Source organism: Melospiza melodia, chromosome Z (assembly GCF_035770615.1).
Source record: "Melospiza melodia melodia isolate bMelMel2 chromosome Z, bMelMel2.pri, whole genome shotgun sequence".
NCBI classification, from domain to species: domain Eukaryota; kingdom Metazoa; phylum Chordata; class Aves; order Passeriformes; family Passerellidae; genus Melospiza; species Melospiza melodia.
The window spans coordinates 45,703,637-45,731,444 of NC_086226.1; the positions used below are offsets into that span (position 1 = coordinate 45,703,637).

A 27,808-nucleotide genomic window follows, 5' to 3' on the forward strand; every position below is an offset into this window, starting at 1 on the left:
CAGGGTCTTATTCAGTTGGGTTTTCAGTACCTTCAAGGATGGAGGCTCCACAAAATATTTGCAAGCAATAAAGACAAACCACTGTAGTCCAAGAAGATATTCTGACAGCCTCTATATTTTCTTCTATTTGCTGGCTTATAGCACCTCAGGATTTTAGAATTATAGACTATCCTGAGCTGGAAGGGACCCACAGGAATCATTCAGCCCAACTCCTGGCTCTGGTCATACCAAGAGTCACATCATCTGCCTGAGAGCATCGTCCAAAAGCTTCATGAATTCTGTCAGGGTGATGCTGTGACCTCATCCCTGAGGAGCCTTGTCCAATGCCCAACCACCCTCTGGGTGAAGAACCTTTTCCTGATACCCAACCTAAACCTCCCTTGGCACAACTTCAGGTCATTCCCTTGGGTCCTGTCACTGGGCCTGTCCCTCATCTTCCCCTAGTGAGGAAGTTGTAACTGCTATGAGGTTCTCTCCTCAGTCTCCTTCAGACTGGAAAGAACCAGTGACCTCAGCCAAGTGACCTCAGCCACTCCTTGTATGGCTTCAATATATTACTGTCCAGCGGACCTGTTTTGCTGAATGCCTTTTGTGGTCCTGTGTGCTCTCTAGCAAGGGATGAGAGGACATCTTTTGCCATCTCAAGTTCAAGAGGCATCATCCTTCTCTTATTCCAAGAAATACAAAAAATAGTTAACCCTTAATGAGTAAAAAACATGTACAGTAACATTTGATATAAGAACTCTAGACTTAGGGAAATTTTTAAAAATAGTAATTTAGCACTGAAGCAGAGATAGTTTTCATTTATACACATCACGTTTCCCTTTTGTGTGCATCTTTTTAAGAACAAACTTCCAAAGAAGTGTAGATTTTTCAGCAGTCGTCAGCATAGACCTTACTATGTCCTAAATCTTCTGCTGTAAACAGAAGCACATGAAGGTTTAAATAAATTCCCATTCTTTTCAATAGTAGAGGTCTCCACTCCACATAAAACAATTATTTAATGACAGTTTGGAAGTACTGGGAGCAATAGATAGGCTACAGTATGCTCTGTTTAGTCATACAAATGTTAACAGGATGTGAAGCAAGATTAAGTTGGAAGTCAAATGCTGATTCTACAATGTTCTTAGAATATTCTAAAAACCCGACAGTTTCCAAGAAAATGCATTAATAAATTACCATGTCAGTTTTGGTCAGTTAGAAAATATATTACTGCTAATTATATTTGGGTTGGTTTTTTATACCTTTAGGGGAGAAAGACCTCAGTGTGAAGAAAAACAAGAACTTCTCATTCAAATGTTAATATATATTCTGGACTTTAGAATAGAAACCCTGTACTCTGAACTGGAGCAAGTTCTTTTGAGCTGACACCTCCATCCTACCTCACACAATCTATTTTAATGTTTTCAATCACTTTCACTGAAAATGTTTAGAAAAGGCTTTCTTCACACTATTACTACTTGCAATTGATCTTTCCCCCAGTGTAAATAGGTCTATGCCCTGGAGCCCAAATTATACATATCTGATCTTTTTGTGTAGTACAGTCTATTGGCTATGTTCCAGGTGTTTTTCCAGCTTGAGGCTTTGAATTAGATCTCCTGTAAATTGTTGGCAAATTAAATGGCTGATAAAATAGCTAGTATTTACCGTATGCTCAAAATTATTCATGCAGTGGCATGTGGTACCAGGAAACTTTTCTTTCTTCTCTTTTCTGCAAATATTTACTTTTTGCAGATGAATTTCTAAAGCCAAAAAACCACAAACCAGTTGTACGCAGCTGTTTTTCTTGCTACTCCCATGCCAATATTTTCTAGTTACACAGAAAATATTTTTTCAATAACTTCATTGATGTTTTTCTCTCTATCACTGTTTTCTAGATGTTGTTACCCTTAAAGATAATTTAATATGACATATTAATTTGAATTAGAAGAGAATTTTGAAAGCCTGCCCTGTAACGGACTGAACCTAATGTTGCAAATGTAGGCATAAAGCTATTAAAGGATGTCCATGATCAATGAAAGTCATTAACTCTAATGGTGGACCTTGGAGAATAAAGGCAAGCAAGCAAGCAAAGAAAGAGAGAAAGTGTGAGATAGAGCAAGAGAAAGGGAGACATAGGTGCCAGGAAGTAGGGGTGGGGCAGGCAATGTTGGAAACAGACAGAGAATGGAAAATGCTTCTCAGTGGCCAGCCTGGAAGAGAAGAGTGCAGAGTTGCCCAGATGAATGTCCTCCTCTGTTTCACTTCTAACATGGTAAATTGATAGTTTTCCTCAGGATCTGCACAAAATCATCATTCGGTTTTTCTGCTATTGGTGCTGTTATTGCTGATGGGACCAATAAAACAATAAAGTTTAAAAGAAACTGTAAAGGTTAAGATGGAAGGTCAACTTGACTCAGTATAGCACCTGAACAACTGTATTAAAACAAATTGAAATATTTTTGCCACATAATAAATTTTTCATTGCATTTCTCCTTATTGTGGTTTAATCTGGAAGGTAACCGAACAGCTGTGGGCCCACTTTCCACCACCACCTTCCCCTGTTTCCCCTCCAGCTTATTGTGCCCCAGATTCCTCACAGGTGTGGCAGTGGAAAGACCTGCAAATTCCATCAGTTAGTGTCAACACTGCTAAGTAAAATCTAAAACATCAGTGTGTCATCAACATTATTCTTATCCTCAATCTGTCACTCAGAACTATACCCACTAGGGCAAAAATTAACTCTGTCCCAAATAAAACCAGGGCAATATCCACCCTTTATTCGGTATCATTTATGTCATGCCCAGGTTCCACTCTTCCCAAAGCATCCTTCCCTGTCTTTTGATACATACACAGAGATAGCTTTCCCTTAGTCTATGGGTCATCCCTCTAAAATTAGTCCGTAACTTTGGGCTTCTTCTATTGTAGTAGACCTTCAGAGCTGAAGGGATGATGCATGGTATTGGATAATGTCCATGATACGTCCATCCCCCATTCAAAAACCCATTTGTACATTGCATGTCTTCTTCGATGGCCCAACGTGTCAACGTGTCATAGGCCCACTGAGCTACCTATCTTCCTCTACCTATCTTCCCAGCTACCTTGTGATGGCCCTGCTTGGAGCAGTCTGCTTCCTGATCAGTCTTAGAGGCAGCTGCTTTATTCCTTATTTAATGTGTCCACTTCTGTCATTGTTGAGACAGTCACGACGCACAGAAGAACACTATACAATTTCAAAAGGCTCTCTTTATTATAACAGCATGTTGTCTTCTATACATTCCCAACAAAGTTTATACTTATTCATTGGTTACAATAAATCAACACATTGTTCTTTGTTACAGAGCAGTCTACACCACTGTTTCCAGCTATACTGAACTGCAGGTTTCTTTTGTTTATCTTTTTCTTCTTCTTAGTTTCCATGTCAACAACCTTGGCAGAATTCCTTTCAGGGGTAAACACAACTCTTACCAGCTTCTTCTAACTCACTCTTCCTAGCTCACAGACCAGCTGTCACCTGCTTCCACACACTTCTTCTTCCAGTATTTCTCCTTGCGTACAATCTCAGATAATACTGGCACAGGTTGGTTTTCTGGTTCAGCCTTGGACTCTGTCACTTTGCTTTTAGTTCCAGAGACCTTCCCTCCTGCAGCAGGCACTGAGCTCTGCTGAACAGATCTCGGTCAGCCTGGACCAGGCCCCAGCACATTGCAGTGATTTGTGTCTCTCTGGAATTATTGGGTGACAGCTCATCTTGCCCAAATATTTTAATACATTTTTCCGCATTCCTTAGGTTTTTAGAGGTGAAGTCTTAAAACACTGGGAGATGCCCACTGCCCTAGGCACTTGCCCATCCTATCCCACACCCCTTGCCACTCATAACTATCCTGCCTTAGGGCAGATCTGTGGGTGATGTTCTTACCTTGTTGTGTAAACTTACACAAGAGCTGAGACATATTCATGTGTCATAGCAATGCAAAGGTGCTGGTTTGGTCACCCTGGGAATACTTTCCAAGAGGTGTTGTAAGTCACCTGGAGGAGAAAGGAAGGATGGCAGAGGGTGTCATTCCCATGGATGGACCCCTGGAGGTGTAGTTATGTGTCATTCCTGACAGGAATGCAGGTGCAGCAGCGATGCTGGGTGTACACACTGCCTCAGTCCTGCCAAGAGGCATCTTATCATATCAAAACCCCACGTTACAAAGCTCAACAACATCAACCCTAACCCAGAGCTGAGAAATGACACAGCAGGGAACATAGCAAGTAAGGTGTTACCAATGCAACTCTGAGAACACACAACAACGTTGGGATCAAATAAGTCAACATTGTGGCCAGTAACTATTAAACCAATGCAACTAATTGCTTATAACAAATTTGTTTTAACACGTCAAAGCAGTGGTTATCTTAACCCTTCACACCCATGGGTTGGGTGCCAAAATGGACTCTTGTGGTTTAACCCAGCAGGCAGCTAACACCATACAAAACACTTGCTCACTTCCCTGTCACCACCCCAGGATAAGTAAGAGAACTGGGGGAAAAAACATTAAATTCACCATTGAGATAAAGACAGCTTAATAGGCCAGAAACAGGAGGGGAAACAAAAATAACTGTCATTAAAATTAGAGTATACAAAACAAGTAATGCACAATGTGGCCGGTAGCCACCTGCTAGCAGATACAGAGCCGGCTCCCAAGCCCCCAGCCAGCTTTATCTGCAGCTAATATTACTAAGCTTTACACCATAGAGTATGGAATATCCTTCCAGTCAGTCACGGTCAGCTATATCACCTCTGTCTCCTCCCAGCTACTCATATCTCGCAGACTCTTCACTGGTAGTGTGATGTGAGAAACAGAAAAAGTCCTTGTCTTAATGCTTAACACTCCACTCATCAGTCTGCTATCAACATTATTCTCATCCTAAATCTAAATCACAACATTATCCCATATACCAGCATGAAAATTAACTCTATCCCACACAAAATTAGGATGATTGTGTACTGGAAGGACACTCTTACACCATGCTATTTAGAAACTTCCCCACGTTTTGCAGATTGTTTGGGTAATAGACAAAGACTTGAGATTTCAAAGTATCGAATTGCTTTGTCACTAAGTATGTGTTTCAATAAAGTTTTTCTGTTGATCCAATACATTACCAGTGTCTGGTGAGGGCTTGGAAAATGAAAAAGACTTCTCCTAAATCAAACACAGATAAATTATGTAACCTTCTTTATATAGTAAACAAACTCTAGATAAAAGCAGTAGCTTCTTGATTTTCAGAAAGCTTTGGCCAAAAAAAAAGTAAATGTAATTGATTTTATGGGATTTTTTCTCATTTCAGTGAGATAAATAAAAATGTTACTCACTCCTATAAAAATGCAAGGCTCACTAATTAAAAAAGGGTTAGATAATATGGATAGGAAGGACTCACCACTAGGAGTGAAGGGATGCAAACAGGTAGGTAAGGCCAACTGAATGTACTAAATTTGATAACGAAAACCTACATATTACCAGGGCCTCATGGGCAAAGAGATGAATCACATCTAATTTTTAGCAGCTCACTCATGTCACAAGCATGGGAATTGATGCCAAGTATGGGAATTGATGCCGTGCAGGCAAAGCCCATTTGATAGCTGGGAAAATGTTTAAGCAGTAAGTTTGTTTTGAGCTCCCTGAAACAGAGGCTACAACTCCTACTTTTGATATGTCTGTATTACTCTAACCCTAGTATCTGCACGTGACTCAGCCCTGGAAGAATGACAGATAACAAGAACAATATTAGTGACATAAAATATAGGAATAGAATACACAAAACTAGTGGCTAAAACTTTGCGTGCAGTTCTAGGCAGTTCTGTGGCATCATACAGAAACAGGCATTTAAAAGTTTGCTCCTACAATTTCCAACCCTTTTGTAATTCCAGGAATAGTTAGAACCATTGGAATGTTGATATAAATGAGAGTGTGTAGAGATCTAGAAGATTAAATCCACGTCGGACTTTTGTTTTATTCAGAGGTTTGGCTTCCTGCCCTCTGTTCAGACAATAAATTGGCTGTAACAGAGCTGCTTCTAGCATTCTGTTCAGTAGAAGTATCCCAGCAGAGACAAAATAAGGTAAGCAAGAATGGCAGATTACAGCAGGATTAAATAATTTAAGATTATGTTATCAGACTCTTTGTTGTAATTTTATGAGTGATTGTTTCAGTTGACCTTAAAGTTTTCTTAAGAAATCTCTTTCTTCATCTAGTTTATGTTCATTTTTGTGTACTCCTGTCTAGTTTAGATCATAGATTTTGTAAAGCCTGATTTGAAGGAGACTATAACCTCATCTTTTATTAGCTAGAGGATGCCAAAAATTCTTTTTAATCCACTTTTAAATTGGAGGAATTACTACCTCTGCTAGCAGGCCTGACAGCTACGACCCAATACACTCGACTAAAACAGTTCTGACCCTGTAAGGATCTTAGACATATGTTAGGAATTTGTCAACATGGTATGAGATAATATTTGGAACATACCACCATATGGATGAATTCCACAGTTTTAAATGTTGTTTTTATGTGCTGAATTTGATTTAATTTAATTTTATGATCACATGTGTCTTGGGATTAAATGAAAGAGAGAGCAAGCAAGATCACAACAGGAGCAAGAGAGGCTATATAACAGGTTTTCTTTGCTGTCTTCATATCAATGAATTAATATAATCCATGTAGTGGTAAAAAACAAATTTCTTCTGCTTTTAGTATGATCTTGTTTTCTTTGGCCACAAACATACTCATTAATTTCTTAAGAGTAATTAGACTGCTGCTAGTTTCAGCAGTTTAAAGAACTTTAATTCCTTTATACATAGTTTGGATGCAAAATGAAACTAATCAGAACCAAGTTATGAAAACAGTGGTTGACACATCTGCAGCCAAGAACAATATCCAAGTCTTCTTAGTCCACTTCAATATATACCTTACAGAAAAGAGAAAATAACTGAAGAAATAGGTATGAAAGACATTATGATAAAGAAATCAACATAGGAAGATATACATGGCATAAAAGACTATGACAAAGAGTGAAAAATGTGGGCATAGGTGATGTGTGTATAAGAATATGTAATGACAGGAAAGGTTTCTTGAAATGGGAGCATTTATATGTCACTCAGTCTTAAGGAATATAAGGCTCTTCAAGGTGTTAAAGCTTGTTTTATTTATTTTAGGGAGTTTTAATTGTTCTAGAGAACAACTAACTGGCTTCTGGAGAGCCAACAGAGGTGAAGTTCTACCACAGATTTTTCTATTTTCTACTTGTTTAAACAAACCAAACTAATTAAAATTTAGTACAGTCCTTCATAACATCAAGGTTACCTGTCCATACTTCATCATAGAAAGTTTCTTCAGAATTTATCCGCTTCCTAAACATGTTTCTGAGAATGTCTTTGAACTGGCCTGCCATCTTCTGGAATTCTTCAGTCCTGACTTGAGGACATTCTCCTTTTTGTCTTACTGTTGCGAGCGTAAGCAATGCAGGTGCAAGACTGAAGATAGATCAAAACCAGGAATTGGGATCTTCAGAACTTCTGATTAAGAGCAGCCAAACTAGAATTACGCTTGTTTTTAGTAAGAAACTTGAGTAGGTGATTGTGTGGTTTTGAGCCTCGCAGACCCAGCAAAGTCTTGAGTCTTTGTTAATGAGCGCCTAGAGACCTACATCTCTCAAGAGCCACAAGGTGGCATTACTGTCCACACACACCATAGAGCCCGATTCAGGTGGAAGTTTTCAGAGACCAATTTCCTAGTGAAAAAAACCCACATAGAATTTTTTTTTTCTGTTAAGAATGCTCAGTGATAAAGCAGTTTCAGCAAGATGTGGGAGACCCAGCCTTTTCGTTCTACCTCTGACTGGAAGTTATCATTAATTATATGAGCCTATTCACAAGGAAGAGCAATCCCATATAACAAATGTTTCACTTTTCAGTGATCTAACTGAATGTTGTTATAACTAGAGTTGAAGAGACTGAATAAGAGCCATAGTTATCCCTTTTAGTCTGGTAACAAGAGAACTGCCAGGGCAGAAGTTTTTCATTTCATGTAAAAGATTTAATACGAAGCTTTGCGTCAGGGAAGTGAGACAAACCAGAAAACAGAACTGCCATACTCTTCCTTGGGTGAATTTACAAACCATTACACTTGTGTCAGAGCCTTAATCTTTCTGGTCTGACAGATATTTAATTATTCTGTGCAAGGCTGCATGGGGCTAAAATTGTACCCATCTTCACCTGTTTCATTCTCCAGGATACCAGACAGAATTGAAGCTTGTTGTTTGCTTTGGTCTGCACTTGCCATAAACACTTGCCATAAACAGGTGACTTCAGGAGAGCATGTAGACTTCAGAATTTCAGCTTTCCTTTCTTTAAACCAAAGTAAGATCCTTAGCTTTCCTGAAATGCAGTGATTTAAATTGCAACTTTGGGATTACCTTGGTAGCTGCCTGGGTGGTTTCACCATCAAAGCAGTTCACATTCTTAGACATCAAGCTCTCCTTCAGGTATCTAATCTGATATTCCTTAATAATTATAACATATTCCTCAAGTTTCCAAATTCAAGTCCTCATTTCTGAGGCAAGATTTCCTGAGCCTTGGTTTAAGATATTGCAATATACCTATGTACACCTCTGGGAGTCAGATCATGCTGTTTTGTAGTTAGCATAATTTTCAATCACTTATTAATACTTTGACAATTATCTTATGCTGTATCCACAAAATGAATGTGATTTTTCAATTCAGTTAGCAAAATGTAGCTAGCTTCCTATGATTGACAAACAAAAACTGAAGTCACAAACACTGCTTATATATTATCCTAGGGGAAGTCTTTCAAAACATATTCATTCAACACAACTGTGTTATCCATGTTGATGTGCATCTTAGTGAAAGTTTAGGTAGTTAACTGATTTACCATCACTGGAAACGCAGTTTTTTTGCTTTGCAGGACAAAGGCTTGGATCATGCAAGCAGTCAAACATTTTTAGAGTCTATCTACTTCTATTAACTGTCATTTATCAAAATTATATTTGAAAACTTGTTTCTCAATGGAAACACAAAGTCTTGTGACAAATTCTAACTCCTACTTTAGGACTCAAAAAGGAAGTCAAGTGAGATCATCATCATCATCATCATCAGTATTTCTTCAACGCCTTGGCAATGCTGCTCCGCTCAGGCCGTACAATGCCGTATCAAGTGCCTCTCCGTAGAAGGGGGTCTGTGAGGACAACATGTCTGCGTGCAAGTATGAGAACAGCTCCTGTAAAGTCAGGTAACTCTTCCCTGAGTGACAAATATGTTTATAATCTTGAAAAGAATATTCCAATCCAAGGCAAAATACAACAAAATTAAGCATGTGGAGCAGCTTTTCTATAATTCTGTCAAAAAGAAAAATATTTGGTGAAAAATAGACCCCCCAAAGCTACCTTTAAAATAACCAGAACAGAAATACTTCTTAAAATACTGACATTACATTTTTCATCCCACCATGTCCATACCAGTAATTCCTAATGTACAAATGTACCTCCCTGGAGAAGGGTGAATGATAAGCAGACCTGCCAACCATTCTAATTTGTGCACTGTACTAGTTCTTTGGGTGCTCTAGTTCTACTTATAAGTAGAATTCTTGCACTCTAGCTACTTTAACATAATTTTTTAAAAATATTTACTGTATTGATTATTGTAGTTGTTCCGTTACTTTTTAGAACAACCCATCTTTTTTTCTGGAAGCCTGATTGCCAGCTGCCTTTGAAGAGAAAATCTTTGTCCAACCACAAATCAGCTATACGTATAATCAAAGGTCCAACACAGAACCTGCCACTTCTGGAGTGTGTGGTTCAAGCTGTCAGGATGTGCATCATCCTTCTCTTTCTGCAGAGTTTCTGCTCAGCCTAAACAGGGTGGAAAGAAAGCTTCTTGAAAAAAATGAAATTTTTTCAAAATATTTGCCTAAATACAGATGTTTCAGAGGATGTATCTTATTATAAAATAAGTTTAAAAGTTTGTTGTGAAGTCAAGCATTCCTAAAACATTATGTTACTGATGGTACATTCTGTGTATCCTGTTGTTTTGTTTGGCTAATTATTCTGGCAAAGGCAGGATTTTTTTATCTTGCAGCATACCCTGGAGGTCTTTGTCATTTCAGAAATGTTGTAACTGCATTTGAAAGTATCAAATCTCTTCCAGTAAAACAATGTTCAGCTGGACATAATCAAAATTGTGACTTACAGTGTTATTCTGGAGGTGTCTCATATCCAGGTGTCCAGACATACATCCTTCTGACATCCAGAACAACGCAGTTGCATTTAGGAATGAAAGGGAGCAATTTCCCCCCTGGCAGCTTTTAGTTAGAAAGACTTGGGTTTGTTGGTTTGTTTTTTGGGGTTTTTTTTAGGACAAGATATCTGATCCCCTAACTAAATGCTGCTTTTTAGCTAGCACTCTTACCTAAAAGTCCTATTTATACCCAGATCCAATATTCAAAATGCAAAACTGGGAAACAGGCAAGTTTCCTGGTCACTGACATAACCTTCTCATCAAAGAAATATTTATTGTCCTTCTTCACACCAATACCAAGTCCTCAAAACAGCTCCTTAAGCCCATACTAGATAATTTCTAGTATGTTGGCTATACTGCTCATAGTTCAAATATACATAGATTATCAAGTAAGGATTGTTAAAAATGCCCTTGATCTTTTTCTAATGGAATGATGTAATTTCTTTGTTGATAGTAAAATGAATTATAACTCATTTTTTTATTAGGGTTTAGGCTGCGAAAAACATCGAAATGCTATATACTAACTGACAATTCAAAAATAGTGCATTTTGATATAGATGAAGATGGTCATCATGAAATATCTACCAAGGATTCACAATCCCATGAAGGTAATGTTCCTTACATACCAAAACTCACCAATTGCATCTATAGTACTCAGGAAATTTTCAAATGTACTATTACGTGTCACGTGTCCCTGGGCCCCTCTCTCCAACAAAGACATTGAGGTGCTGGAGCATGTCCAGAGAAGGGCAGTGGAGCTGGGGAAGGGTTTGGAGCACAAGTCCTGTGAGGAGCAGTGGAGGAAGCTGGGGGTGTTTAGCCTGGAGGAAAACAGGCTCAGGAGGGACCTTATCTCTACGGCTACCAAACAGGAAGGTGTATCCAGGTGGGCGTCTTGTTACCTTCTCCCAGGTAACAAGAGGCCGGATGAGGGGAAACGGCCTCAGGTTGTGCCAGGGGAAATTTAGATCAAATATTAGGAAACATGTCTCTGTTGCTAGTGCTGCCAAGCTTTGGAACAGGCTGCTCAGGGAAGTGCTTGTGTCTCCACTGAGCAGGGATTTAGGTGTTTGGATGTGGTGATTAGGAAGATAGTGTACTTGTCAATGTCAGATTATGGTTGTATTCAATGATCATAAGGGTCTTTTCCAATCTAATGATTGGAATGATTCTAAGTGATCCTGTTCTCTGTAGACATAACAATATATTGGATCTGTATGGATACTGATAATGATACAAGAATACTTTTATCCTGATTTGCAGTAGGTTTATTATATATTTAAATGATAAGATTATATTGTTTACACTCATTTGATTAAGTGGGAAGTCTAGACATTTAGCTCAGGAGAGAGACAAAGGAAAGGTAATGCTCAAAAACAAATGCAAAATGGAGAATAGGGCACATTTTGGAATTTGTGGGGTTATTTTGTTTTTAATTGAACTCTTTTGTTTTTAATTGAACTCTTTTGTCTCAAAAGGGGCTTCAGTATTTGACACCAGAGATGTTATCATAGCTATCATCATGCAAAGACTTGTTAGAGGATAGAGAAAAATTAAATTATATCAAATGCAATTATTCTAGAATTATGCAATTATTCTAGAATGGTACAATTTCCAGAGATATGAAAGTAGGAAAAAAACTCAATAAAACACATTTTTAACCAAAATGGAGGAAAAAGTTGAAATCTTTTAGTTGGATTAATTGATTAATTAATCTTTAATTGAATTACTAAAACTTTCATTCTATTAAATTGAGAATAATGACAGCTACACTGATAGGGTACTTAAGTGTGTTTTATATATTTTTCAGTATCTTTTTCTTGATAACTCCATCAAATTTTGGAGTTACTCAGACAATTATTATTGTTAATTTATGAACAGAACCAAAACCTGTATAGGTGTACAATGGAAGCAGTTTGTGAACAGATACATGGTCTGACAAGCCTGATGTAGAAGACACTGATATTCCTACAACACAAAAATGACACCAAAATCAAACCAAACAAAAAAAGCCCAAAAACACCACCAACAACATAAAAGGAAATGTTGTGTAATATAATTGTGCACAGAAGCACCAAAGACATATATTCATGATGCAGTTGCAACAACGTAATATTAGGAACAAGTTGTATCAAGGATGTTTGTGACATTTTTACCGGAAGTGGATGATGTTTTCCTCAGCTGACTGGCTGTGTGATTCAGGCTGACATTAGAAAAGCCAGAAACAAGCTGCTATTGTTTCTTGTTGCCTTCCAGTCCCATACATTTAATATTAAGGTACTCACTTTCACTGCCAAGGGACTTCAGGCTCCTCTTTAATAGCATGCTAGGCTTTCAGCTGGTCACCAACTTCTTGTTTCTTAGGTGCATTCTCTGTTGCAAAATATAATTAAGCAATCAATACACTTTTTAAACTCAGCGTTCAGACTTCAGTGTACCTGTTCACAAGTCTAACTGTACAGCCTTACAGGGTTAAGTGAATTCAGAGACCCTCAAGAAAAGAAATCTGATGTCTGTTGCAATTAGACATTTCTTCTCAGATTATGTTTCAAAACAATTCTTGAAGTGGTTTCTATTATTTTTAAATCTGAGGAATGCTTAGATCTCTAATTCCACGTATTTGTTAAATACCTTCTATTTTAGATATTGCGTGGTTAAGCGTGTTCACAAGGAATGAAGCACCAGGTAATGAAAAACATCTTGTGGGGAAAAAAAGGTATCATCTCTGTTAGGGTCTGGTTTAGAAAATATATTAGAGCATAGGAAAAGAAGGTAGTAGTGTTTTACACATAGACTTGCCATTAGAACTAACATACTGTATCAGATTTTTCACTTAGCTCAGGTTACTGGACAGGTCTAAAAATAAAAGAGCCTTTCTGTGTTCCATAAGTAGAAATCTTCAAAGCTAAAAAATTTGTAAATTAGGAGTAGTGACTTGGACTGAAAGCAAGTGTATGAAAGGGAATATATTGTATACAAACTGGAACATACAATTTTTTCTATAGAAAAGTGTGTGTCTTCCGCTGCTGGCATATGAGACTTAAAGTGAAGACCTGTTTTAGCAGGAGAGGAAGACCAAAGAGAAATTAATGTGAAGAAGGAGGAGGCTTTGGGAACTTTCATATTATACACTTACGAAATTATTGAGAAAATCAAAGATATATTAGTTCAGCTATTACAGTGGAAGAAAAATGCACTCTAATTCCAATAATCAAGGGTTCCTGTAACAATAAGAACAAATCTGGTCCAGTACCAGATGTACCTTGAAGAAGGGACAAATGAAGATTTCTAAGGAACAGTATAAAAATACTGATATCCTCCCAAATACCAAAGCTTTACATTTTAGGGATATCCCTAAGCAAGAGGGGTTTTTTATTTATTTAATTTCAAGGCATTTTCTTTGCATGGATTTTAAAATTGCCCCTTGGACTCTGGTAAGATTTTAGTGACCAGAGAGACAAGGTAATTAATTCAAAATCCATCAGAGTGGAAGTATCATTGATATACAATCACAATAAGGTTCCTTACTTTCCTTGCCATTCTCTGGCTGCTTGATAGACCAGTTGTCACAGCTTTTATAAGTGATAAAGTTGGGTTCCTTTAGACTTACTCAGACTAAACAATGTATAAGCAAGTCACAATAAGCTCTAGATGGAACAAGACAAGGATAGTTGAGACGTAAGTTATGTTGATGGGTGTCCCTGGTGAACTGGATGGACTCCTGCATACCTCCTTTGTTGTCACTCTTGCCTTCAAGAGAGAAAACTCTTGACTTCGATAAGAAACCTCTCTTGCCTGTTGATATGTCTCTTAAATGCTACAACTAAAACTGGACCATTGCCCCTGAGGCAATCTAAGGTGATATCACAAAAAGTAATACAAAATAACAGAATTGTAGACCTGCTATAGTAGCCTACTATATTTATCTAAATACTCATTTAAACTGAATAAGGCATAGTCAGTTTGAGTTTTTCTTAATTTTTAACAAGGATTTTTTTGCTATTTTCATGCTAAAGTGGTCTCAGAAAAATTCCTTCAGAAGAATAATACAAAAGTATTACACTTAAGGAAAGTTAAGACAACTAAAATCAGGTCCAAGAGAAGCTAAAATTAGTCAAGTGAGATGAATACATTCTGTTAATTCTGCGTGTCCTTCAAAAGCTAAAAAATGCCTTTGGTAATACTCCAAACTCCTTAACTGTAAGTGGTAATGCATAATAATCTAACATTTTAAAATTTGTATTCAGCTGCTGCAGTTAAACATATAGATCAACTGCCACTTTCTTTTATATTTTCTGCCTTAAATGGAACTTGTCATACTTCTAAAAGCACAAGTGGTGTTTTTTGAAGTAAGTTTGCAAACCAATCAGATAAGTATAGCATCACTGAGCAGTCATTGTAATATGTAATTACAATGTATGTAATACATATGTATTGGGTTTTGCTAGGTAATGCTCTTGTGTGCTGTAAGGGTTGGCAAAGGGTACCTTAATTTATTTACTTTTTGCTGACGTCTTGAAGTACCAGAAGGTAACAATGAACATTGTCACTTTAGCAGGCTGAAGAATCTCCCATATTATTGATATCATCTTACTTCCTGCAGGTGAAAAAACAGTTTTAGCTCAAAAATGGAATTTATCCAATGTACCCACAATTATAATAGTAAAAGGATTATTATCTAGAAACATGCAAAAAGTAGAGGGGAAAAAATCCTACATTTTGCATATTGACATATACATAGCCCGGTGTATACAGTAAACGTGTTTACTACACATATGAGTTATCTACCACTACATTTGCCTTTGTAGTTCATATGACATGTAGTAATGTACAACTGATATTTCATACATTGACCATAAAAGTAGAGAAATTAACTATATATATGGCAAATTTAAAGTCTCACAAAGTCACAGGCTTTAAATACTTTAGACAAGACAATGGTATCAAGAGTGATTATATTTATTCCTATGCCCATGCCTATAAAGTATGTTTTCTCTTTGTAGAGCATATTCAGCTCTTCTTTATTTTATAAAGTGATACTCATATTATTACAATATTCTCTTCTGTGTAAAGCAGATTCTAAAATTTTGGTGAGCCTCACACAGAGATCAAAGCTTAATGAATTTGTCTTTTTGTGCAAGAGTAAGAAAAATCTCTCTCTGAAGGTAAGAAGTTGTTTATTTTCTTTATAACATGTGGATGCTCTCTCTTACTGTAAGACAATTTCCCCACAGAACTTTTCAAATTCATTTTTCTTACCACCTTCCACATTTCATAACTTCTGAGTATGTCCCCTTATTCTTTTTTGTGAAATACTGAGAGAAGATTATTGCAAAAGTTTTTGGGTTGGATAGTTAATTACTGCCACTAGAAGATAGTCAGGGATGATGAGTTCCAGTCTCTGTGGAGGAAGAGGGAGCTTCTTAGCCAGAAAACATGCAGGAAAATAAGAGGAGAGTAAAAAGCAGAAATCTTGCCTTGGAAAGAGGTGAGTTTAAGATGGAAATTGTTTTCTTCCAATGAATACACATCACAGAACAAGGAATGTGATGAAGAGAAAACACAGCTGAACATCCAGTTTCAAACATTTGCCATCTGGCGTCTAAGCATTCCCGTTTTCTCCAATCTTGTGAAGGTTTGCTTCTGATAGGAAGGGAAGGCAAGGCTAGTCTTCCCCGGAGAGGGATTAAAACCAGTGCTAAAATCTGTCTGAGGAAGAATATTTTGTTGCAATTTACCGTCTACAGCAGAGCAAAGGTCCAAAAGCTCTGTTTATACAGATGTTGAGATAAAGAATAACCCTCTGTTAATGTCAGCCATGCATGATGGTGGAAATCACCAAATGCTTTCTCAAAAAGTCATGGATTTTTAAATTTGTTTTTAACTCACAAATGACTATTCATAAAATCTATTTCCTGAATTTTTCTAGGGAAATGTATATTGTAAGACACATAAATCATATTTTACCCTATTACTCACAGAAAGGGATTTTCCTTTCTGTCCCTGAAACATCAACTATCTTTAAAGGATTTTTCTGGTTCAGAGGTTACCTTTTCATAAACCAATTTTTTGAAGGGTGTTCTACCAAATCAAGAGAAGAACTGAGTGTTGAGCCTTAAAGGATTTATCATAGCACGGGTCCCCCATGGGGTGATAATTAACATTGACTCCATGATTTCAGAAGGCTGATCAATTGCTTTATCATATCATATCATATCATATATCATATCATATACCATACCGTACTTCTAAGAAACTCATTGCCCTTGCAGACAGTCCGACACAGCTTGGACCAGATTGGTGAATTGATTCCAAGCACCACCACCAGTGTCCAATTAAGAAATCACCCTTCGGTAAACAAATCTCCATAACACATTCCACACGTGCACAACAACAGTGCAGCAAGTGAAAATAAGGAATGTTTATCATTCTTTTCTCTGATCTTCTCACAGCCTTCCCCAGGACAATGCCTGGGAAAGTTGTGCCTGCTGCTCTCTGTGGCCAGAGAGCTGCAGGCACAGGATTTTACTTTCCAATGAACTATTTTAAAATTCCAGGTCATACCAGATTATGTTTCTTGACACAATAGAAAGCAGTTCTTATCTGAAGATGAAGACATACTTAGCATCTACCAAATGTGTAAAACCTTGGAAAGATCACAAACCTTTCTTTTTCCAGCACAATAAAAAATAATTTCCTTAGTCTCAACAGGGATTCTGGTATGGAACAGGACAAGGCTTCTTATCTGGAAAAAATTTTGGTATCCTGGTACAATATGGTTCAATCAGGGTTGCATTTCTAAATAGGACCTGAACATTACATAGTTTGAAGGACTGTCTTGAGTATTTGCATTCAACCCAATCCATTTTGCTGTGTAAATTGTGAAACAGGAATATATTAATGAAATTTTTTCAATAATTTGTCAATTTATTAATCTGGGATTATTTGAATGTAATAATTAATGAACTTTTTTAAAAAAATATCATTTTTTTTAGAACTAATGCCACATTTGATGGGTTTGAAAAGCAAAATATGATGAAAAAATTACCAAATTAAATTTAAAAATTAATAAATCTGTTTGTTGTAAACACAGGTCTTAAAAGCATCCTGTTCAGAGCCAGATTGTCCTTCATTTAAGGGATGTGATACGAAAACTTGCAGCCATGAAAATCCTGACTTTAAACAGGTATACAATCATGATCAAACAAATAAAAACCTGTGTGTGAGACTGTATATGCAAATACAGGTGTGTAAAAAGGGCATCTGAATTCATCCTGTTACTCATTAGGTGACAAATTGCTTACTTTTCTTTGAGCTGATTTTTTTTCTCAGAAAAGGAAAAATACAATAATGACTACATCCTTCAATCTCCAGGCAAAATATCTGACTTTGAATTAAAACATGAGAGGTAGATATGTTTCCTGTATTATTATGCTTATACAAAATGAAGGGAGACAAAAAGTAGATTTTATCTGGTACAAATTCTTCAGCAAGATACAGAAAATCTGGGTGAGTATATTAGCAGAAGGTATCTAGAAGGATCAGATTACAAAAGTTATGATGTTTAAAGAACTAATGAATCCATCAGTCATAAACTTCTGGGAAGTAATAAAACCCTGTCATTTTCAGGGTTTTTTTCAGACGAATCAGAAATTCATCTGATGGATTTCATGTAATCAGATGATTATAAATCGGGAGTAATGTATTACGGACAGAAATACAGATAAATGGGTGGTTTCTTCACAGGTTTTTGTGACAAAAGCTTGTTTTTGTTGACTCTTCTCTATATAGAAATGATAAAACATAGTAGGCACATGAAGGAAATTAGTTGCTCTTTGGGATACCTAAACTTTAGGATAGTAGGTGTTATAACCTAGAGAAAATGCAAAACTAAGGAAATGTAACTAATAATATTTTTAATTAGGATTGTAGCCCTGTGGCTTTATCACAAAAGCCAATCTTTCCAATTTCACTAGGCAAAATTAGAACTATCTGGACCCAAGTAGTTTCAGAACTTAATAAGATGTTCTGTGAAACCCTGAAAACCTGAAATTCCCAGCCTAAAATTTCTAAAATGCTGACTTTTCTCCTAAATCAGTAAGCATTGAATTTCCAATTCTGGTAAATTGACATCTATCTGAAATGGTTTCCAACAGGTATGAGCTACACTGCTGATAATTAATGAACAAATCTGCTACATTCTGAGCCTGGAAAATCTAAGCGGGTCCTTCAGTTCAAGTTCTGCTGAGTTACTCTTCTGCCACTAATATTCTTTGGCTCCCCACAGAAGGAGAAAGCAGCAAAGCTTAGGAAATTTTTAATGCAACTTTTAGTCTCCCCCTTGTATGTTATAAATGATCACAGTCATATTGACTTTTGCAAATTATTTTTAATACACTTTTTTATTTCATACAATTTTTAAACTGGAGCTGTTCACAGAGGTTTAGTGTCCTTAGGGCAGCAAGTTTTGGGAGACATCTGGAAAGAGCTGTAACAATTACCTGTAGAGATCTATATATCACTTAGGGTTTTTAAACGTAGTTAAAAGAAGATTTCTGGGAACCCATTAATCATGTAATAAGACAGATAGTGATCTGCTCGTCGTGGTTTCTTACTGATACCCTGAAATAGGAGAAAAACAGTCACTCATTTGTATGAGGAGAAATCAGAAGCCTGCACTTGAACCACATCCAGTTGGGTAAAGAGGCAAATCATAGGCAACTCTGAATCATGAGATTCCTCATAAACATTCTAAAATGAATGTACTGATCAGTACATTCCTGGTGTAATGAATAATGCCTGCATTGTCCTTAGGGTCGTAGTGCACTGAGATGGAGAAATACTTCTCGTGGATAATGACAAAGCTATTCAGGACTGCAATGTGATATTTAATCTGCTAGCTTTGAATAGCTAATCTTAAAGACAGGCATTTTCTTTTTTTCTGTTTGAAGACTGCCAGTAGAATTAGCAGAAATGTGAGAATCTGTGGACCCTATCATTATACCAGGAAGAGTTGTATAGAGTGTTGTAAACTTTCATTTCTGTAACCAAAGCAATTGAAACACTGAGACATGGTTCACAATCAATATTAATTGAATCCTCTTTTATTAAATTAATTTTAATATATTAATTAGATTGTAATAACAATAAAATAATTATTTAAAATTACAGCAAGTAATAGTTTAATAACATCTGATTGGGGATTAAGTCAGAAAGGCAACACCAATTTTTATTGCAATGCTCTTTTGGTTCAAGTGGAAAACTGCACTGTAGGCACAGCTATGGCCTCACACAGTTCACACAGTGGCAGCATCCCAGACAGAGCAGTAGTGGAGAAGCCAACCCCAACAGTTCACTCAGGACATTTGCTTATAACTGTGGTTATTCTAACTCTATAATAGACCATGCTTGCCATAATTAATAACATCATAGGAAAAAATGCAATTAACTACACAACAGAATGATCTCAGAGCTACCGAACAGTATTTCACTTTAGATTCTTCACTTAAAAGGTTTTAGCAGTTTCCCCCACCCATTGCTCATAATTCTCCCAGTAGGTAAGACAGCTCCCATTTTATCATTTGCATTAATTATTGTGTGAATTTTTTATTATTTCTCTTTTTTTACTCTTCCAGAAGTGCAGAAATTAGTGAGCATACAATGGTTATCAGAGAAGTACACATCTTCAGTACATATACACTACTACATCTGTAGTATCTTACTTTAGTGTAACTTCTGGTTCAATCATAATATTTAATGTATTCTTGACCCATTGCTACACTCAGACCTTTGATGATGTATTCATCACCCTCTCATCTTTTCTGAAGTACTAGTAGCACCCAATTTTCCCTCTGTTTCAGATATTCATTAATTAACACATATGCGTAAAAGAATACTAAAGGATAGTATTCAGCAATTTCAATTGCTGGATCAGGCTGTTTTTCTTCCAAGTTATTGTTCCCTGCTGGATAATGCAAGATTATTAGATCATTGTGTCTGGACAGCATTTGCCAAAGTTTTGACTGGAATATTCCAGCCTGGGCGGACTGGGACCTGAAGTACTGCAGCTGTGACCGTTCTGTTAAGAGCTGTAAAAGTTTTTATTCCACAAGCCTCTCTATTTTACTGAGTAGTTCGATGAAGACAAGAAGGAAGGAGATTATACCAGAGGCTGTGTAGTCATGAAAGACTTTATTAAGAGACTTATTCTTTACTGCAGTAGGCCAAAATAAACTCCAAACATGTAAAATCTGGTGAGGCCCCCTAAGATACCTTGATCCTGAAGTTTTTACCTTGTAAGTACTGACAGTGCCATGTTTACTGTGCTTGGCAGCAAGCTGACAGAGACACAGTCCTTTTTGGCACCCAGCATGCAGCCTGAAGTTTTTGGGGCTTTTTGCTCCAAAAGTTGATTCATCTATTGAAAAGCCAGGGAGTGATCTGCAAGCCTCACTCACTCTTCAGTGGTCACATATGGCCAGTGCAGAGTCTGATGGATGTTGAAAGTGGACTGTTCTGGGCTGAACATTCCTGTCATTCAGGGCTGCTGTATCAGAGATCCTGCACCTTCAGTATGAATCAAATCAAAGGTGGCAGAGTGAATGCCACAGCTGATATTGCCAAAGCATTTTTATTGATCACCTTGACAGCAGTGTACAGGCCAAAATTTGCTTTCAGTGGAGGGATGTCCAACACACCTGGAGCTGACTGACCCAGGGCTGGAAGCACAGCCCAATTTGTCAGGAAGGACCAGCTGTGGTAAAAAAATAGACTGAGGTGTGTTGCTCCAGCCAGCATCCAAGCCCCTGCACCAGATATTCATTCAGACCCACTCTCCTGCCAGGGGAGAGAATATGCAAGAAATGACATCTCACTTCTTAACATTTAAAAATGTTTATTGAACCACAACAAGGGACTGAATGAGGAACAAGGGGCAGTGCTGGGTGCTTAGCTGCTTAACTTTCAATATTAGAAAACTTACATGAAGAGACACCAGATCTTAACAGAACTTCTTCTAACCTTATAACATACATTTAACATTTGCAAGAGTCAACAGCACACTGTCAGTTTATTAGAGAATAGCAAGAGCAAAAGTAAGGAAATTTTTGAATTAAGAAAAAAACTCAAAAGTAAAGCATATGAAGGTCAGAAAAAACCACAAGTGATGCAAAAGCACCTACTCACCTCCTCCCCTGACCAATGCTCAGCCAGTCTCTGAGTAGTAGTCTTCTCAGAAGCAAACACCCATCTTCCCAACCCCACATTTTACATCCTTTACATCCTTTATGACTGGCCATGACATCACATGACATAGAGTATTCCTCTGGCCACTCTGACACAGCTGTTCTTCTAGATGTGTTCTGTCTCATCCTCTTGCCCATCCCAGCTTATGCACTGAGACTGAGTGGAAAGAAAGAGAAGCTCTTGATGTTGTGCATGCACTGCACAACAGCCAAAATTTCCAGTGGTGTGTCATCAATCCTGTTTTAGCCAGAAACCACATAACTAATCTGTAACGCCTTCCAATGTCCATAACTTCTGTGATACAATTGAGGTGGCAGCTCAGTTTTACTAGTTTGCTTATCATCATTGCATGACTCTTGTCTCTTTGATCACACGCTCTTTGATTCCTTTGATTCTCTTTGATCTGAGGCAAAATGTAGATTGCAGTGTGCCCCACACTCTGTGTAACACATCGTAACACAACAAGATGTTCTGTTTCAGCTGGCCTTCAAATCCATTCCTTCTTATCTTCTAGTTTCTTCCTAGGTTACAGTGCAGGATTTGAACCTAGCTTGGAGTAATGCTCATTGTGCCATATTTGATCTGACTTTTTATAATTTTGAGTCTATTAATATTAAAACTTGTATACTACTCTCTCACATCTTTTTCTATAGTTCTCATCACTGACATGTTTTTCTTTAGCCTGTGAAGACAATATTTGTGGCATTTTTCTGACATGAGCATATGTGTTCTATTTCAAGTGCATTGTGAACCACTTGTGGGACATGAATAAAGGTGAATTTTTTGTCATTAAATGTGAAACCTAAGCTGTAAATTGGTTCTTCATTTAATGCAATGAAAAGCAAAATATCAGATTGTAACTAAAAATCAGCAACTTTTTTCTTGGAACTTGCAAATTGTCTTGAGTCCTACTGTAGAAACTGTCCTTGGGAGAAACATTATCTGGCAGTGGTCCACCACATTCTCCAGGTTTTCTCATCATCCTCCTTTACAGGTCATAATAGAAAATCACCTCTGCCGTAATTTCTTTTTGCAAAGAAACATTTTTTTTGCAAAAAAACATTTTGCTCTTTCCAATGACCTGCTGCGCATCCCAGCCCTGATGGTCTTCATTATGCTTCTATTTTGAGTTCTTCTTCCTTCTCCCACCCAAATAGTGCCATTCTCCAAATCATTTTCCTCTTAGAGTTTTCCATCTAATTTTCCATCATTTCATGCAGGTACAGTGGGTATTTTTAAACCTCTGAATCTCAATTTGCCTTTGTGAGCATGTAAATTTTGCTTTACAAAACCCCTTTGGAATCTCCCTTGCTCTAGCGTGAATTTCTGCGTTGTACATATGAATCTCTTTCCTTGCTTCTACTGGTTTTCTTTCACCAAACATTCTTATTCCTTTTATGTTTATTTTTTACCATTCTGAGTCCCTAGTAGGTATTCGTTTCCCAAAGACAAATTTTCTTCTACTTCCTTAATAGTATTTTTTAAAACTTTAATGTTTTTGATTGAAGCTGCAGACACTGTTGTTACATTTAATTGATCAGGACAGAGTGTTCTACCTGCTTCCCATCATAGCTTTGCTGATAACAGAAGGTGTATTCCCCAAGTTTCTCCGAGGTACTCCTCAATAATTGCAAGACAATTTCTTTCCATCTCCTGTTGTCGTACGGGCTAAAAGGACACATTGCTCCTTCTGTCAAAAGGTGGTTATTGCCAACATTGTAATCTCCAGCAAGCTGATACCCTTAAATGCGCTCCTGCTTTTCCTCAAGGATTCTGTTTCCTTTTAGAGGTCCCCTTAAGCAATGATAACACACCAGACTAGTCAGAGTTATAGAACTGGGCAGAACATGGGCAGACTTATAGAAGATAGGCAGAGCAAGAGTGTTGAAAGTTAAAATAATTTGATTTTGATATGTTCAGTCTTTCCCAAAGGATATTCTAAATTCCCTGCTGTTTGGCAGGAAGCTGAGTTGGAGGAAACACAAATCTCAACCTTCTACTAATTAATGTCCCACTATTAGCATCAGGTAACTACTCACACAGTATTTATCCACAGTTGCTCCTTCTCTCAGTGCACAGAGGCAGGAGCAGGGGCTCATACCCCCAGCCCAGCAGGTTCCAGGCAGCTGTGCACAGTCACACTGCCCTGTAATCTCCGTCCAGCTACAGCAGCCGCTTGGATGTGATGTGGATTACATGGCCTGTGGTAGCGCTGGAGGAGTGCTGGAGACCACGGGCAGGTTCAGCAGCCCTTTGGAGCCCCAAGCTTAGCAGTTGCTGCAGATTTCAGCGCATACTCTTCCTCTCTCCGGCGTAATGTCTTTTTGCAACTATTTTTCTATCCCCACCCTGAGATGCCCAGTCAGCACAAACACATACACCCACCCACCCTCACACACAGACACACACACACACACACAGAGTAGCTCTTTAGACAATAGCTATTGGTCCAGAGATGGATCTTTTTAAAAAGTGCATTGGAAACAGGAGATATACAGAAAAGGCACAGGTAATAGAGCGTAAGTTGTTTAAGAGTAGTTTTTACTGTAACATTCTAATTTTACTTCAAAAGAGACAAGCAAAACTGTGGATTGACATTTTACTGCTAGTAGCAATTGATAGGGTAGGCCTAAGGAGAGAAAATACCCAAATGAAAAACTTAAGTTATCATAAATACACTGAGTAAACTGTGCTGGTGTTTTTATGAAGCAAAGGAATGCATCTATTAGTGTAGTATTACTCAGTCTTTTGAGGGACATGGGTATTACTTTTATTCATAGTTATCACAGAATCTATCCCAAAATTATTAGTTGTTGCCTAAGGTTTCTTTAAAAATTGGTAAATATGAGTCACTGGAGAAAAGTATAACAAGCATAAAATATAACAAACTAACAGCATACATGAATTTTTGTCACGTTTGACATTATAGAATGGCATTAGAAATACAATGTGGTTTTTATTTTGTGTATTTTCATAGCTGAGTGAAGAGGATAACCTTTTCATCATGCATAACCAAGGAACTTCAGTGCAGTTCCAGTGCTATGAAGACAGAAGTTACTATCTGTGTGTGAATGATGACTCACTTGATATTCGCAAGCTGGAAAACAAAGAGCCCAATGAGGAAAAAAATTTTTACTTCAGGGTGTCATATTTGGAGGAAAAGTAACTTGTCTACTTTTCGGTGGCCTAAGTGCCCATACAGCTCCTAAGAAGATGAGGAAGTTTGAGACCAGCTAATTTCTGTTTGGGCTAAATTTTTACATTTTCATAATTTCTAAGCCACCAACATCCTTTATTTCTGGACATTCAATAGCAAAAGAGGAAGGTCAAGTTTGAAAAACATACTAACTGATCAGTCTCTGTGTCCTACCTTCCAATTGTGTTTTTAAGGAAACAAAATATTCTGGTGTAGGAAAATATACAGGGGATATTTCAAAGATGCCAACAATAAGGAACATATATGAAAATGATCATAAAATATGCCATTAGTTTTCCATGCAATAAGCATTTTACTTTTTATAAACTGTCTCTTATAAGCTCACCTGAGTGTGACAAGAAAACTTTCAGAAGACTTTCAGAACTTGTTAAATGCATATGTGCATATCCTGACTGACTGACTTGGAGTAAGAATCAGAAGAGGTCTCTTGACTCTTTCTGAGAGCAAGGGAAGATGCTGGGAGCTAGAAGATGTCTCTGCACTTGTAGATCCAAGCCAGCCCATGTAGTACACTATGCAATTTCAGCATCTCTCCAGCATGGCAGCTCTCTAAGAAAATGTACACAGACCATCAGATGCACAATGTGCAGGCGGAGGGAGGGAGGGAGGTACATTGAACTAATGGGCCATAAGAGATGCCTGCAAACACAGCAGAAAATTGCTCTGACATATTGGCTTCCACTTCTAAGTCACAGAGGAAAATACAATCACATGTTCAATTGCAAAGCAGAGTGCAGAACAGCATCAGAAAAACAATATTCAAAATTAATGAATAAAATAAACACTAAGTGTTCATGTGGGCTACACTGGAGGAGCCATAAGAGTACTTACCTTAGAGCTACAGGGTCGGTCAATGCCAAATGGAAGATGTTGACACTTAAATGTCTATAGACCATGCCCTGCAAACCATAACATATTTGAAATACATGAGAAAACAACCTGAAAGTTATCAGGATCACTAAGGGTTAAAGATCTGGTTCTTCATTGCTGTACATGGACTTCCACTCTGATTTAGTGGCAATTTTCTGTGATGCAAGTAATTTGAGACTCTATGTGTATAAATGGTAGGCATGGTGCACCTACACCAAGGGACTGCTGCTTAGTTGCAGCAAAACAGCCTACAATATAACACACTTGCAGGAATAATCCTGTGCAGGTATAATAAACAATGCACAGCTGAAATAAGAATCCTAACATCAGTCAGTCAATCACGCCAATGCACATTGCAATAATGCAATTTTCTATTGTAAACTAAGCTCCAAAGGTCTGTGAGGCCTTAAAAGATTTCACAGCTTGCTTGTTGTATTCTTCAAATAGCGAAAATCTTTATGTTAGTTATAATGCTCATTGAAGAGAGTTTTTAAATATTTTCTAAATAATACTTACAAGCTCTGGACCTGCCAAGAGTTCAATAAACTGCCAAGAGGTAGTGTGAAGAAAAACTCCAAAACTCTAGATATTAATTTCAGCATTTATTACACTAGAATCGAGTTAACTTAAACTGCTTAAGATGTTACACAAGAAATAGATTCAGTCATAGTAAGTACATTAGTTTCACTATCTGATACACTAACACTTCATAGTCATACATTTATTGTTGGTAGTGTAGTCACCTCACTAAATTACAGAATGTGCTAGATGGGAAGTTGATGAAAAGACGACAAGTCACCATAAAGCTTGTACAAAGCATATTAATGAAATCAGCATTGTTGATATCACCACAAAAGTAACATTTACCTCAGTTAAATTTGAATCTGTTTTATAGTTAAAATTTAAATTATGGTTATATGCAGAATTTTGTACTTTTACCATGTGCCATCTTTTTAGCAATTCAAGGGAAAATAAGCCCTTATGGAATACAGCAGTCACAATTTTGGATTTGATATATAGGACAGTAATATCATTTGACTTCTTTTCTCATAAAACACAGTAAAATCAGACAACTTCATAATTCTTAATGTACATAGTAAAGCAAGTTTAAAAATTCTCTATCCTAATCTTTGCTGGAGTCTTATTTTGATCATAAAATCCCTTCAAACTGACATTTTCCAGTTCCCACTAATCTAAGTGTCTTGTGAGTGGCAGAAAAGTTTTTAATATGTGAGGTGGAAATAATTTAGAAATTTTATTTTAAAACAGAAAATCGAAGAAGCCATTTCAGAATGGCTTTCATTTTTAGCCTTTCAGAAAAATATAGTTTCAAACACTTTACAATAAAATCCAATGTGTATAACATTCAAATATGAAATATAATTAGTATTTTACTGCTTAAAACAACAATTATATTCTTTAACTTTCATTTAACAGATGTGATAATTATTAAAATAATATATATATGTCACTCTTGTATTTCTGCCCTTCCAAAGCTGTGCCTTAAATAAAGTACTGCATTTTGTTCACTTAGACCAATGTAATGCAAGTATTCTTCATATATTACTTGTAGTATTTTGACCATATTTTTGACTTCCTGCAATAAAACCTGTGAGAAAAACTACAATAACTGTAAAGCAAGTGATCTTTCTCTGTGTTACATACACTTCCTTCATTACAGGGAACCAAAGGAGTTAGAAGTTGTCATTTTTCTTGCCTCTATTTGGCATTTTTTCAAGGCTGTGTCTGCATGTGATGGTGTGTCCCCACTTCCCCCATTTCTGCTCGAGCAATGGCCACCAGTGACGTTTGTGGCTCAGGGCCATAACCCTTGCTCAGCAGCCAAGGGCCATAATCCTTGTTCAACATTCAGTAGACACTGAATGTCTCTACAGTCTAAACAAATTATTACAATCTCACATAGGTGCAATTGCAAAACTGCTAAAACTTGTAAGCAATCCAAATGATGCAGTTTCAGTTAAGGATCTTCAGTAACACAACATCTCGGTAGAAGGACTTGTTTATGCCTCTTCCCTGGCGTTAAACGCTCACTGTGCACTCACAGTCTGATGTCAAGGGTTCTTTTTTTTAGATAGGATGATGTGGTCAGGGTGCCATCCCAGTAAATACAATGCATGTGTGTCTTCTAATTCCCAGCTGATTCAAACAGAAGAATACTCTCCCTTGAGTGTTGCTACTTTTACATG

At 37.3% G+C, this 27,808-nt stretch overlaps 1 protein-coding gene and 1 long non-coding RNA gene across 6 annotated transcripts in view; one reads left to right on the forward strand and one right to left on the reverse strand.

Annotated features, from left to right (window-relative positions):
- Positions 1–3,210: 3,210 nt before the first annotated feature.
- LOC134432079 (uncharacterized) overlaps positions 3,211–27,808 on the reverse strand; it is a 34,291-nt gene continuing 9,693 nt past the window's right edge. The window contains exons 2-6 of the long non-coding RNA XR_010031214.1: positions 25,563–25,630; positions 18,772–18,892; positions 14,772–14,867; positions 12,556–12,643; positions 3,211–9,372 (exon numbers count right to left, since the gene is read on the reverse strand). This is a non-coding gene — a long non-coding RNA (uncharacterized LOC134432079). The remainder of the gene's footprint in view (positions 9,373–12,555; positions 12,644–14,771; positions 14,868–18,771; positions 18,893–25,562; positions 25,631–27,808) is intronic.
- Positions 9,134–27,225, forward strand: LOC134432078 (uncharacterized). Of its 5 annotated transcripts, none has more exons than XM_063180482.1 (6): positions 9,134–9,266; positions 10,756–10,878; positions 12,914–12,955; positions 15,344–15,435; positions 17,364–17,456; positions 24,492–27,225. In XM_063180482.1, exons 1-6 carry the CDS (start codon positions 9,155–9,157, stop codon positions 24,678–24,680), a joined length of 651 nt encoding a protein of 216 aa, XP_063036552.1. In that variant the 5' UTR covers positions 9,134–9,154; the 3' UTR covers positions 24,681–27,225. The 5 variants fall into 5 exon arrangements, with proteins under 5 accessions (XP_063036552.1, XP_063036553.1, XP_063036557.1 ...); XM_063180483.1 differs by having other exon boundaries at positions 15,347–15,435; XM_063180487.1 differs by lacking the exon at positions 24,492–27,225 and adding an exon at positions 18,427–18,705.

What these genes read in the sequence shown, in the direction of transcription:
- LOC134432078 (XM_063180482.1), top strand. Translation starts at nt 9,155, where the DNA reads ATGCTGCTCCGCTCAGGCCGTACAATGCCGTATCAAGTGCCTCTCCGT. An exon ending in CACAAGGAATGAAGCACCAG is followed by an intron (nt 12,956 to 15,343) that starts GTAATGAAAAAC and finishes TTCTGTGTAAAG; the next exon opens with CAGATTCTAAAATTTTGGTG. An exon ending in AGAAAAATCTCTCTCTGAAG is followed by an intron (nt 15,436 to 17,363) that starts GTAAGAAGTTGT and finishes TTGTAAACACAG; the next exon opens with GTCTTAAAAGCATCCTGTTC.